The sequence below is a fragment of the Tiliqua scincoides genome, chromosome 7, assembly GCF_035046505.1.
Source record: "Tiliqua scincoides isolate rTilSci1 chromosome 7, rTilSci1.hap2, whole genome shotgun sequence".
Classification (NCBI taxonomy): Eukaryota; Metazoa; Chordata; class Lepidosauria; order Squamata; family Scincidae; genus Tiliqua; species Tiliqua scincoides.
In genome coordinates this window covers 63,940,620-63,953,189 of record NC_089827.1, presented here as the reverse complement: position 1 = coordinate 63,953,189, position 12,570 = coordinate 63,940,620, and the positions used below count along the sequence as shown (strand labels likewise).

General features: G+C 41.7%; 1 protein-coding gene across 1 annotated transcript in view; it reads left to right on the top strand.

The window, feature by feature from the left end:
* CFAP54 (cilia and flagella associated protein 54) overlaps positions 1-12,570 on the top strand; it is a 135,129-nt gene that overhangs the window by 36,994 nt on the left and 85,565 nt on the right. The window contains exons 20-27 of the mRNA XM_066634493.1: positions 55-129; positions 1,112-1,254; positions 2,585-2,755; positions 5,386-5,478; positions 6,555-6,740; positions 8,076-8,218; positions 10,043-10,190; positions 11,964-12,119. Coding sequence (XP_066490590.1) covers positions 55-129; positions 1,112-1,254; positions 2,585-2,755; positions 5,386-5,478; positions 6,555-6,740; positions 8,076-8,218; positions 10,043-10,190; positions 11,964-12,119 — 1,115 coding nt within the window. The remainder of the gene's footprint in view (positions 1-54; positions 130-1,111; positions 1,255-2,584; positions 2,756-5,385; positions 5,479-6,554; positions 6,741-8,075; positions 8,219-10,042; positions 10,191-11,963; positions 12,120-12,570) is intronic.

Sequence of the window (12,570 nt, the reverse complement as noted above, 5' to 3'; positions counted from 1 at the left end):
GTTGTATTAAACAAACAGTATATGTGATATAAACCAATGTTCACTTTTTTGTAGACACTCAGATTGGTGACAAAAATACTAAATTTCAATCTCCAATACAGAACATCAAGAAGCCCAAATATTTAACAGGTAATGGGCATTAGTATGCACTTATCATAATGGCTTATGGAAATAGTAAAAGCTCTGTTAACCAGCATATGGGGGACTGCTGATTGACCAAATACGCTTGTTAACAAAACTTTTACAATACTTCATAAAGTCCTCCTCCTCCCTTGTTCCTTACCAGACAGGGATCCCTCTGTATTGCCACTCCATTCGTCTTTTTTCCTCAGAAAAACCTTCTAGGAATGAAGTCTCTCCTCCTTCCTAAGCTGGGACCTTTTAAGGAAGGAAGAAGGGTGGACTGACACTTCAGAGGGACCCGTGACCAGTAAACAAAGGAGGGGGCTGACAGGGGGTAGGTGGGCATTTTGTTAACTGACACATCATTACACAGCATCCTCAGTTAACTGGCATCTCTGCTTGCAGCCTGAGGGCCCGATCCTGTTGGGCCCAGCGCTGGTGGCACACCTGTACTGCTGGCTCTGGGTGTCGCAAACATGCTGTAAGGCATATCTGCGGCACCAGGTGAGGAGGGGCCGCTGGTGCTGGGCCTGTGCCAGCCAGTGCTTGGCCTCAGTACTGGAAGAGAAGCCTGCAGGAGCAGCTGGTAGTAAGTTCTGCCGTCACTGGCAGCGAGGTGTTTCAGGGTGGAGGGAGGGCAGGGAGAAGGGTAGAACTAGGCGGGGGGGGGAGGAGGATTGGGCCCTCCCTCCCAGGCCAGGCAGCCCAACACGGGCCTCCTTGACTCTGCGTCCACTCAAATAGAGCCAAGGAGACCCATTAGTGCCATGGTGACATTACCTGGGGAAAGGGAGCAAATGCTCACTTCCCATAAGAGACTGCCTGCACTAGCCCAGCGCTCATAGGATCCAGCGATAGCCATTTCGGCGCTGCTGGAGCCCTGGGCACCGGGCTGGGTAGGATTGGGCTGTAAATGTGTTGCTTAAGAAGAAGTGTTGGTTAAGCAAGTTTTTGCTGTACGTATTTTGAATGCAGATTTATTACTTAGCTTTAAAAAATTGTTTTACAGAACAAGATGTGATGATGAAAATTAAAAAGAATAAATTGTCCAAAGCTCTCTACTTGATGCAGACGGCTACTCTAAAGTTTCCAGTAGGAGTAGCCAATGCTTCCCCAAACCAGCTTCTTGAGGTAATACAAATTAATGGAAGTCATGATGTTGTGCAGTCGTTTATACTGTTGTCATTGACATAATTGATTGAAGTGGCACTCTGTAAGATGAAGACTGAAAAATTGTTGGCATTATAAGGTTCAAAAATAGCAGTAGCAGGCCTGTCAGATTTGTTAAATGTAAGGCATTTTAAAAATAAAAACACTTTCCCTCACCATGCATCAGTGGTTCTCAAACATTTTAGAACTGGAACCCACTTTTTAGAATAATAGTCTGCCAGAACCAACCAGAAGTGATGTCATTAACCTGGAAGTGATATCGTGGCTGGAAGTGACATCATCATTTTAGGTTTCAAACCTAAACCGCAGTCAGCCAGAGGTCCCATTACACAGCACGCTCATGCTGTTATTTTGCATAGCTCGGAATTCAAACATTCCAACGCAGAAGTCAAAGCAGAATGCAGATTTGGATCCTTCTTCAACCTCATAGCCCATCTCCCTTTCCTGCATCCCTTCTTCCCACCTATTCAGGGCAAAGCACCACGTCTCTTTTCCTCCAGGAGCCTGCCCTGCCCTGCCCAGCAGCTCCGTACTCTGTATTTTCAGTGGCGGATGAGCTCGGTGCTACGTGACCCACCTGAAATTGCCTCAAACCCACTTAGTGGGGTCCTGACCCACAATTTGAGAACTCTGATCTAGTTAATATGTGTTCCTTCTATATGCAGTGTATTTTACTCAGAACATGTAGTGATTTTAGTACCTTTAGTTAGATCTTTTGATGCCCACTACTCAAATAAATGTTGCTGTTTCCCCAACCACTTTTGTATGATTTCTTTAATGTATTCATGAACCATGTCTGATTGTAGCCAATTGATATATTTTCATTTATTTTAATTTTCAATAATTTAGAATCTAGTACATTGGGCAGTTTCAGTTTTAGATGAGATGGACAGTAAAGATGTTTGTCCAGACTGTTTGCAGGTGGTTCTTTTACAGCCAAGTCAACCCTGACAATCAATGGAGTGACAGATGTCACAACCAGATCGCCCCCATATCTAGGTTCTTTTACAAAACTTTCACAGAAAACTATGAAATGGAGTGTTAAATGGTGTCAGATCCACAGCTGTAGCACAGCACATGCTGTTCCTAGTGCGAATGTCAGTGATAGATCATGTGAAAAACTGTTCATCTGGACAAATAGTGAAAATATAAGGGGCAGAGAACAAATCAGTGAACTGTTTATACTTTCACTGTTTTTCTCTGAGTTTCACTGTTTATACTTTCTTATTTGTTCCTGAATTATATATGAGTCAAATAATATATTTCTTGCATTTTTAACTTTAAATTCCAGGAAGCCTTTACTTTGATTCAGAAGGCAGAAGCTCAACAAAAAGTGTTGTGTGCCACTTTCCAGCAACCTGAAAGCAATGCGAAAAGCAAAGTTCCACCTCCCCCTATACTGCTTTCCAGGTCACATTGCTCCATGACATTTAAGCCAGCCCCTTTTGCATCGCATGAGAAGGTAATGCTTTTCTGTATGCCAGACATACACACAGAACTACATTTTACCAATTTGTTCTGCTCAGAGGGTGACATTGCATACCTAGGATGCATATTCTGTTTAAATAGAAGTATATTTGATTATAGAGTACCAGTGCCATTCGTTCAGCTTTTTTGATATAATTTTCTTCCATTTTCAGTGTGAAGCTACAAGATGTTTATCTAGTACTTAAATCTTTTACATTTATGTTTACTTTTAAGGTTTAGCAGTAAACATTTTTGCATTGACAGAAAGGGAATCTGTGCATATAGTCGCTGTGTTTACAGTGCTTAAGCACTGTTGTTGCTGTATAGTACTTTTTCACAACTGCCAGGCATTCACCATTAGGTGGTACAATATGTTCAGAATTTCAAAGGATTTGAGGATGAACTCAAATATGTTTGTATCGAAGTTATACATCAGGCTATGATGGCAGGTTGTGGAAGTTGACAATGAAAAATGTTTTAGAAGTTCTAGCATCACATAATACGTTTCTTTCATATGAGGAATTACTACAACACTATGAAGAGCCCAATCCTGAGCTCTCTAGTGCTGGCGGCATGAGTGTACCCCGGCACTGGGTGTTGCAAATGTGCCATAAAGCATGTTTATGGCACCTGGATAGTAGGGAGTGCTGGCGCTGGGCCAGCACCAGTTGGCACTGGACCTCAGTGCTGAGAACAGTGCCAGGCAGTAAGTAAGAAGGAGTGCCAGGCAGTAAGTAACACTGTTGCAGCTTTTCGGGGCAAGAGGAGGGCAGAGCTGGTCAGGAATTGGACCTGGGAGGGGATCAGAGATGGGGCAGGCTCTGCTGCTATCTCCTGTGCTCCCTTCCTGGCTGGACAGCCTGACACAGGCCTCCTCAAGTCACACCCACTCAGAAGCGGGCGCAGATCCGAGGAGACTCATTGGTGCAATGGTGGTGTTACCTGACCAAAGGAAGCGAACATTCCATTACCCCAAGGAGACTCCTGGTGCTAGCCCAGTGCCCATAGGATGCAGTGGCAGCCATTTTGGCACCACTGCCTCCCTGGGCGCCAGGGAGGATAGGATTGGGCTGGACGAAAGCATACAAGTAGAGAGATCAGACTCTGATAACAACAAACCAAAGAATACTGAGGATGGTTTTCCAACATCATGATGCAATGTTGCAACTTACACAGGCCAGTGCACATTTTGCTTCCTTTAAAACGCTACACCAATTCCTGGGTATATTTGGGGTGCTGATTCCAAAAATGGCATCCATTTTGCCCTATCACATCTAGTTTTGGAGACACGGCATAGCCTCTTTAGTGAATGGTTCAAGCAACTTCGTCATGAGGAAGCTGCTTGAACCATTCTCTAATGAGGCTATACTATATCTCCAAAACTAGACGTGATAGGGCAAAACGGATGTCATTTTTGGAATCAGCACCCCAAATTCATATCAAACAACCATAAAGTTTGGAAAAAACTTTTCTGACCCTCAATTTTGTAGGCTTGTGTTATTGAGGAAAACAAGACAAATATGGAAAGAGGTTTCAATGCAAAAATGTCGCTAACAAAGGTATCAAAGATATAAAAATCTATATGAAGAAAGAAAAAACAGACAAAACAGTGAAGCATTGTTGATTTTTTCAAGCTGATAAAAAACTGCTACCATACAAGAAGACTTGCCAATCACATCTGAATATGTTTGTCTACCCAAAAAATAAAACTTGACAAGAAGAAATGGATTCAGATGATATTGATTCTCCTGATTCTCCCTCATCAGTTAATAGTATTCAACAGTCTACTTCACCACTACTACCACAGTCTCCTCTTTCTCACTCTTCCTCCTATGGCTAACATCTTTGCTTTATTGTTTAGTGTTATTTGTTCTATTTTATCACGCCATACAACATTTTCTCTATGGTAGTAACCATTTAGTGTGATTTTTGAATGAATTTGGAATGAGTTAGAACTTTTCCCACTGAAATTTAATATAATAACTGTACTTATCCGGATTTTCACTGTAAGGACTGTAGTAATTAGTGTAGAAGCACGCCTTGGCTTTAGTAACATGGCAACCAGCAGGCAGGCAAACCTGCCCCCCCCCCCCACTCAGACAAACCGGAGTGGGCCAGTTACAAAGGCTGAAGCCCAGTGCAAGTAAACAAGATGAGCTAGCCTTGAAGATGTTATGAAGAAGTGTTCATATCTAGGAATGTGTATTGCGGTTAGCTAGAGTCAGTCAGTCCCAGCTAGTTGTAACCAGAAGTTTTATCAGTATTGCTTCATGTGAGACTCAATAAAAAGGGCCTGTTGGGGGCTAAGTGGAAGCTTCTTCTTCAGTTCCAGCTCTCCCCCTGCATCTACCATTTGAATCCATGCCTGGCATCTCTTTCATTGCTCTGATTCCTTGCTACATCAGCCCCAGTCTCAACTTCCTTCAGTGCTCTTTGCACTCCCTCAAGCAACAAGGCCCTAAGCCTTGGGTGCTTCCCAAGTAGCATTGCACTGCTACAAAGGACCATTTCCAGGAACAAATCTGGTACTGTACAGCCAGTAAGGGAAGAGTAAATATTATTTGGACTGCATCTTTAAAGATTGTATTAGATTCATATATCTATATCTATATACTTTTTTTAAAGGTGTCATGGTACTGCATTTTTGGATGTATAGCAGAAGGAAGTAATCGAAAAGTCCGTTTAAATAATTATAATCTTAAGAATTCAGCTGAAATGGTAAGGACTATTATAATAAAGCCTCTCAGTAAGTCTATCTACTGACACCCCTGGAACCCCATTGCTGCTATGTGCAGTACATAAGAGGAAGGAGACTATAAGAAACTGTTTGCCAATCTTAGGCGCACTGCCCACTGGTGCTGATTGCTGTAAATCAGTCAGCAGCAGTTGTAAAAAGTGGTCCAGTAGTGCACTACTTAGCTTGCTTCTGGGAATGCTGGAAAGAAGGCCCACACCTTCCCATGTCAACTCCTGCTGCTTGCTGGAGCAAGTATGTCAGCAGGAGAGGCAGGAAGGGTTGGGGAGAGGGTGGAATGGGGTGGAGAGATAGTGAAACAAGGCTGGGGAGGGTGGTGTTGAGGGTGGGGTTGGGTGGATTGTGCCCAGGAGGAATGTAGGATTGGAGGTGCTGATGCCACCAATATCCTATCCCATTCCTGTCCTGTAGTATGGATCAATGTACACCTGCTGTTTAACTATTGGAGGTTTGAGTGGATCCCTCCATGCCACAGATGCTTACCCTGTGTAAGGGAACAATTGTTCCCTTACCCAGATGATTTTTCCATTACTGAAATGAGATCTATGCAACTCCCCCCCCCAGCTATGGGATGCAGTGGGCAAAACTGGGTGGGGAGGAAAGGGAGGTGGGGGGAGGGATGGATCCAGTTGCAATGACGGGTGCCAGATCCTCTCCTTTCCATTGAGGAGCTCCGTGCCCCCTCTCCTCTGAGATGTCCCTTTTGTCTGCAGGATGCAGCACAAGCCTATTTACTATAGACGTAGAAGTAGGGAGTAGAAGATAGGATTGGCCCTTAGTATTCATCCTGATCTTACAGAGTGTTTGAGACCTGGTAATGGTAAAGGTCTTTGGGTATAATGTGGAATCCACACATTTTCTTCCTGAAGGGGATTTATAATTGGATCCTTAGTTTCTCCCCCTCCCCATCCTGCCATAAATGTAGAGCTAAACAATGTACATATGAAAACGTACATAGCTACTCTCATTGTTTGTTGAGGATTATTCTAGTGCGGTGCATTTATTTCGTTGTCTCAAGAAATGTGTTCTTTCTTAACAGGTACCAGCTAATGAAAATTGCATCTTAGAAGTAAAAGGCTTAGAGACCAATGAAAGCTACATTTTTGCAGTTGCAGCTTATTCCTCAGATGGAAAACTGATTGGTGATAGCATTGGGGAAACAACAAAACCAATTCTTGCCTATCCGCCACTTTCTGTTGCTACTGTTCGAGCATATCTAATTCAGGTAGCATGAATCATACAGTATGATGATTGTTTTAATTCTTTTCAGCCACAGCAGGGCCTATGGCAGTGAATTGTGAGAGTCACTGCTGTCGGCTGTTGATAAGTTTGGTCCATAAATTTCTGAACTGGTCCTTAATTACACTTGAAGCAAGTGAAATTGTTGATTTCTTGCCTTTGAAAGACTCACTGTGGCAAAATTGAAGAATTAATAGGTTAAAGGCCAGCAGCGGAGACTTATCCCTGGACATGGAATAAATGTGCCCTTACCTGGAGGAGACCTTTGGGTCTTTTCCCTGGATGCAGTATGAACTCTGGTGGTACAGCTTCATTGTGTGTGTGTGTGTGGGGGGGGATTAGATAGGATTGGGCTGAAGCTGTGATCTTGAAAACTGTATATTTTTACAATATCTTCTAAATTACCTTCTTTGACAAATCCTGCTGTTAAGGGAACCTGTATAGAGCAGTGGTTCCCAAACTGTGGGTCGGGAACCACCAATGGGCTGTGACCCTGTTTTTGGTGGGTCATGAAACTGATAGGGAAAATGTAAAAAGCCCTATGGAAACCAAAATGGAGAGCCACCAGAATGATCCCGATTAAAATTAAAAACAGAGGCTTCTGCATGAAATAGTTTTTTCAAAGTCTGATTAAGCTAAGTGGGTCCCGAAAGAGTGTCATTTTAAAAAGTGGGTTCCAGTGCTAAAAAGTTTGGGAACCACTGGTATAGAGAATCTAAAATACATACACAGAGCTCCAGTATGCTGCCCTCAAAGATTATGCAGTCATAAATGTTAAATCTGATTAAAAAAAAAAATGAAATCACATCTTGAAAAACTTATGAGAATATGTGTTCCCAATACAGAAATGTCAATGAATATACCTGCCAAGCTTCTACAATGAATACGCCTCTTTGTCCACACCTGTTCATCTCCTACATTTCACTCTGTTCTTCTCCCTCACTATCCTCTACACCCACCTGTGCAATTTCTCTTTGATTCCCATCTCCTATACACCCATTCTAAGATATTTGGGTTCATAGCCATCTGGGATTTGTGAGCTCTACTAACCCATAATAACCAAGTCTTCCCTTTCAGAACCCAAGACATTCAAAATGGTATGTGTTCCTCTTTTGTCCCCTCGCACTCAGTAGGGCAGTCCTCCTTTCATTATGAGAAATGCTGCTTTTATAAGATGGGTTAACTTTGGCTTGTATATAACTAGAAAAATAATGATTGTTTATACTTTTAGTAGTTTATACTTATAGTAGTGTTAATAACTGATTAGTGCAGCTTCAAATGTGCATCAAATAAAATTTCAAAAACTGTTGCTTTCTTCTAGTCTGCTTTTCAAATGGAAAACTATACATTATGCAAAAGGGCGTTCAAGCCACTCTGGAATTATTTTGTCTCAGTTCCTCATACTCCTGTTGCGGATGTCACAGTTGTTTCTGCATCCAGCAGCGTGACCATGCCTAAGTACAGGTACCCATAGAGCAAATGTTTGTTGTTAATACCTTATGTTTTTTTAAAATGGAGAAATAGCATGTTTATACAGTCTATAGCACACTTTAAAAAATAAGCAATCAAGAAAACTCGTATCTGATCTTGATTCTGCGACCTCCTGTGTTGTGAAATGAATACGTAGGCCCAGGTGCAAGGGCAGTGTACCAGCATCAGGCCTGGCAAAGCCTCCTAGGCTCATGACAATAAGGGCTACTCCTGCTATGACAAGTGCTGTACAATGCACTCCAGTATTCCTCCTGCAAATCTTCCCTCTGCCATCTTCCTTCTCACTCACCCTGATTTCCCCACTCTTCTTCTCCCACCTTTCTGCTATCTTCCCTAGTCCCTCCTATCCATGTTGATTCCTTCATCTGGCAATACCACCACTACTGCTTCTCCTTTTGATTGTCCTTCCCCTACCTGGAGTACAAAATTATGTGAGTGGTAACTGTACTGATTTGTGCTGGTGTTTTGACAGTCATGTACAACAGTGGTCCCATAGTCCACATATAGAGAACCTGTCTGGTCACAAGCCAATAGGATAAATATTTCAGATCTGACATTTGATACATGATCATAAAGAAGTCACTTTGTCACAATGTTCATTGATTAAAATTGCTCAAAACATTTATTCACTAGTTTTATAAAGAAGCAAACTGAACCCATTGTAAAAGGGAAACAAACCAGAATAATGTGATCACTGTATAAAAAGAATCAAAATCTGAACAAATAGCCTGATAGAAGTAAAAGAAATGGGATTGAACAGAAAAAGTGGGTTTTATCTTTCATTAATGAAATTACTGTCAGAGACAGCCACCATTCCCTGAATGCAGCCCCAAGAGCCTACTCTTTTAATATGGTTGCTCTTTAGCTCATAATTGAAAAGGACTTTGGCTAAATGTTGCAGTGGCAATTAGGCAAGAATGCATGGGATAATGATTGATCAGGGCTGGACCAGATTGAGGGAGAAGGATGAAATACAAGGCAAGGAAGAAAAAGCCCACTTTATTACTTCCCCAAACAAACTCAGCAGAATACAAGGCTCTTCAGATGCAACAGACATCAAAGAAGAACAGAGAGTTCTCATAAAACTGCTACCAAGGGTGTGCCTAAGGAGAAGCTGAGAACTCTTCTTGTCAGCTGGCCCTTTGATAAAGAGGCATTGTGGCATGCCAGCCATCTGAAGGAGAAAATAATCTCACCATCCAAAAACCATATAGGGAGAAGTGAAAAATTCCAGTTCAAAACAATCCCAGAGATGTGGTGGGAAGTGAGAGCAGAGAAGGGGCCCTGAAGATATAGTTTTTCCCAGACCATGGGAAGACTGAATGGCCCTCTGCCCTGGCCAAGGGGAGAAAGATGGAGCCGGGGGATGGTGCTTTTCCTCCTGCATCTTCTGTTTCTGCACCATCTCTGCACTTCTACCTACATCTAGACTGAGCAGTAGGCTTTAAGAACTGGTGCAGAGGGTGAGAGCTTGTGAGAATGTGTATGGGGTGCTTGTGTATTAGAGATCAGAAAGCAATATAGTGCTACTATTCTGACATGTTATAATCAATTTAAACTTTCTTTGATTGGAATTCACTAACTTCCATAGATAGCAAAATGATCCGGGTACATGCAAGGTAGGCCACTTTGGTCTGGGTCTGCTGTTTTGTTTCTGACATGATTAGGGGGGAAAGGTCTGTCACAGAAGCAGAAGTTGCACTGGCTTTCCATGTGAGATAACAAACCCTTTTTTGTTGTATTACTATGTTAAATTAATCTGTATTTCACAGTGTTTGCTTTTTACATGTTTTGTAGATTAATTCCTGAAGCTGTATCTCAAGCATCTCCAAACCTCTTATACCTGTTCATTAGGAGCATTTTTATAATTGGTGACATCAGTGTGCTTGATGGAGCTCTCATTTGTGATTCTGTTTGCTTCAATGAGCTGAAATACAATAGACAGGTATGTGTCGTGTAATAGTCATATCTTTGGGATTGAATTTATTCTGTTGTCTTTTCCTGTTCTTAATACAAACACACCTTGTCTTGTGCAGATTTGGATTGATTTGAATTTGATAGCATGCAGGCTTCATATTGAAAGTTGCATTTACAATGTAATAGGAGGTTGGTTCTGGTTGAAAAAGTGGCTTGATAAGAAAATCAGTGTTTCAGAGGCTATGGGTGGCAGTTTTTTAGCCTCAGAACTATGAAGTCTCTGAATCCTAGGACTGCCAGTAGGATTTGTGCAGTCCATGCGTGCTCAGGAAAATTCCCCAATTCAGCTGAACCAGAGGTGAGCCGACTTTCCTCATGACTGAGTAGGAGCGGGTTACTGACAGTACATGGGCTAGCAGAAGGGCATGCAGAGTATATAACCAGAGAAATGAGCTCAGAGCCTGCAGTTATTCTTGCCTCATACTGTGGAGTTGTCTTGCTTTTGGCCTTTTTGGGCTACTTCAGGGATTGCACAGCTGCTTCTTTCAGAGACCAGGAGCTTCTTTTAGGGCTAATTCCAGGTTTCATGGCTCAAAAACGGGAAGGCCAGAATTTTTCCAATGCTGGTTCCACAAAATATTTGAGAGACCAATAATTAATAATAATAATAATAATAATAATAATAATAATAATAATAATAAAAGAAAATCAGAGATGTCATTTGTCCTGTGCATGAAGAAAACCAAAGTGTTTGAGGCCCAAATGCTAACCAACTTTCCAGCACTGGCATAGCTATCAGCAAGCTGTCCCAATGGGACATTTGCTGAATCCTGCAGTTGGGTGGCACTCACGGAGTCCTCCTCAAAGTAAGGGAATGTTTGTTCCCTTACTTTGGAGCTGCATTGCACTTATGTTGATGCTGGAAAGTGGGTTAGGATTGCGCCCTGAGTGATTTAGGCTGAAGTTTAATGCTAATGTATTAATGTAATGTATCAGATGCACATCATTCAGTTATTGTCTCTCAGTTTTACCTGCTTTGCTGGGATTTTCCAATCAGATAGATCCTTCTTACATTGTGTTCCAAATGCCATAGTTGTTTGTCTGAAATCTGCCCCTTTGTCCAGCCATCTGTGATAGGTCTGCATTTTTTCTTTTCCAACTCTGTTTCTTTTAATGGTGCTTTATAAGATTGTTTCCTAAGCTGTTTATGTCAAATGATATATAAGGAAACTGGTGCTTTTGTCTTGGTTGCCCCCACTAACTCACACTCATCATTTAAGGCAGAGCAGTAAGGAAGACAAGTGAAAGGAAAGGGAGAAAATGTGAGGCATCTTAATGAAATGTATAAAGTCATAAGAAAGTTATTGCATTCTAATCCCTTCATCAATCTACAATCCAGGTGCTTTAAATTTAGCAATTAGTGCAACAATAGAAGCAGTATTATGGACCCTGATTTTAATGAGTCCCTTCCCCATGAGTTAGAGCTCTAGGGTCAAAAGCTAAGCTGATGCTATTGCTGTTCCAGCCATTAGATGGCAGTCATTGTATTGCATTTTCCAAATGACAGTTTTACTGCTCTATATTTTTAATTTTGCAGGTGTGATAAAATCTCTCTAAAGAATTCCAAAATATTTTGTTTTGAATGTCATGAAGAATACTACATTTATAGCTAAACTCATCAGAAATATCTGAAAATTAAGGGATCTTATGCTGTACGCCTTTTCAAAAATCAGAAATACATTTTTTCCTTACCCCTCTGATGTGTGATAATATAGAAATTGAAATCCCTCTTTCTCTGCAGATTGCTAGATTGACTGAATGTGGGAGAATGCTAGTGGCAGTTGAACTCAGCAACTGGTTAAATGATGTACAATATTCACTGCAAGCAGTTGTCCACTGTTATGGTCTTATAGCTCCCCTGATCTATCACAGGATTCCTTCAGAACCAGTAATTCAGGTAAGCATGCTTTTAAAAACATCAGGTTGCATAATGTTCTTCTAAACTGAATGGTGAAAAAAACAACTAATAGATGACTGATATTTTAACATCTTAATTATTAGAAACCAATATGGTTAAAGATCAAGAGTCAAATTAACAACTCACATAACAGGGTTAAGTACCTAATCCTAGCAGGGCTGAACGCCAGTGCAGTGTGCTCGTGGCAATTGCTTTGGGGCAGCCTCTGCTGTTGTGCACTGCTGGGCTGCATGACTATGTCTGTGTAGGCCCTAGAGAATGGGATGTGAAGAAATTATCACCTTCTATCAGAAGTTATTTGACCATTTTAGGCCTACATCATTTTAGGATTGGGGCCTCTGTGCTCGATTTTTCTTGTGTGCCCCCTTTCTCCAATCTGGATTGGGACTGTGCAGGGGAAGGACTGTACAGGGGGTTCACATCCCACCAG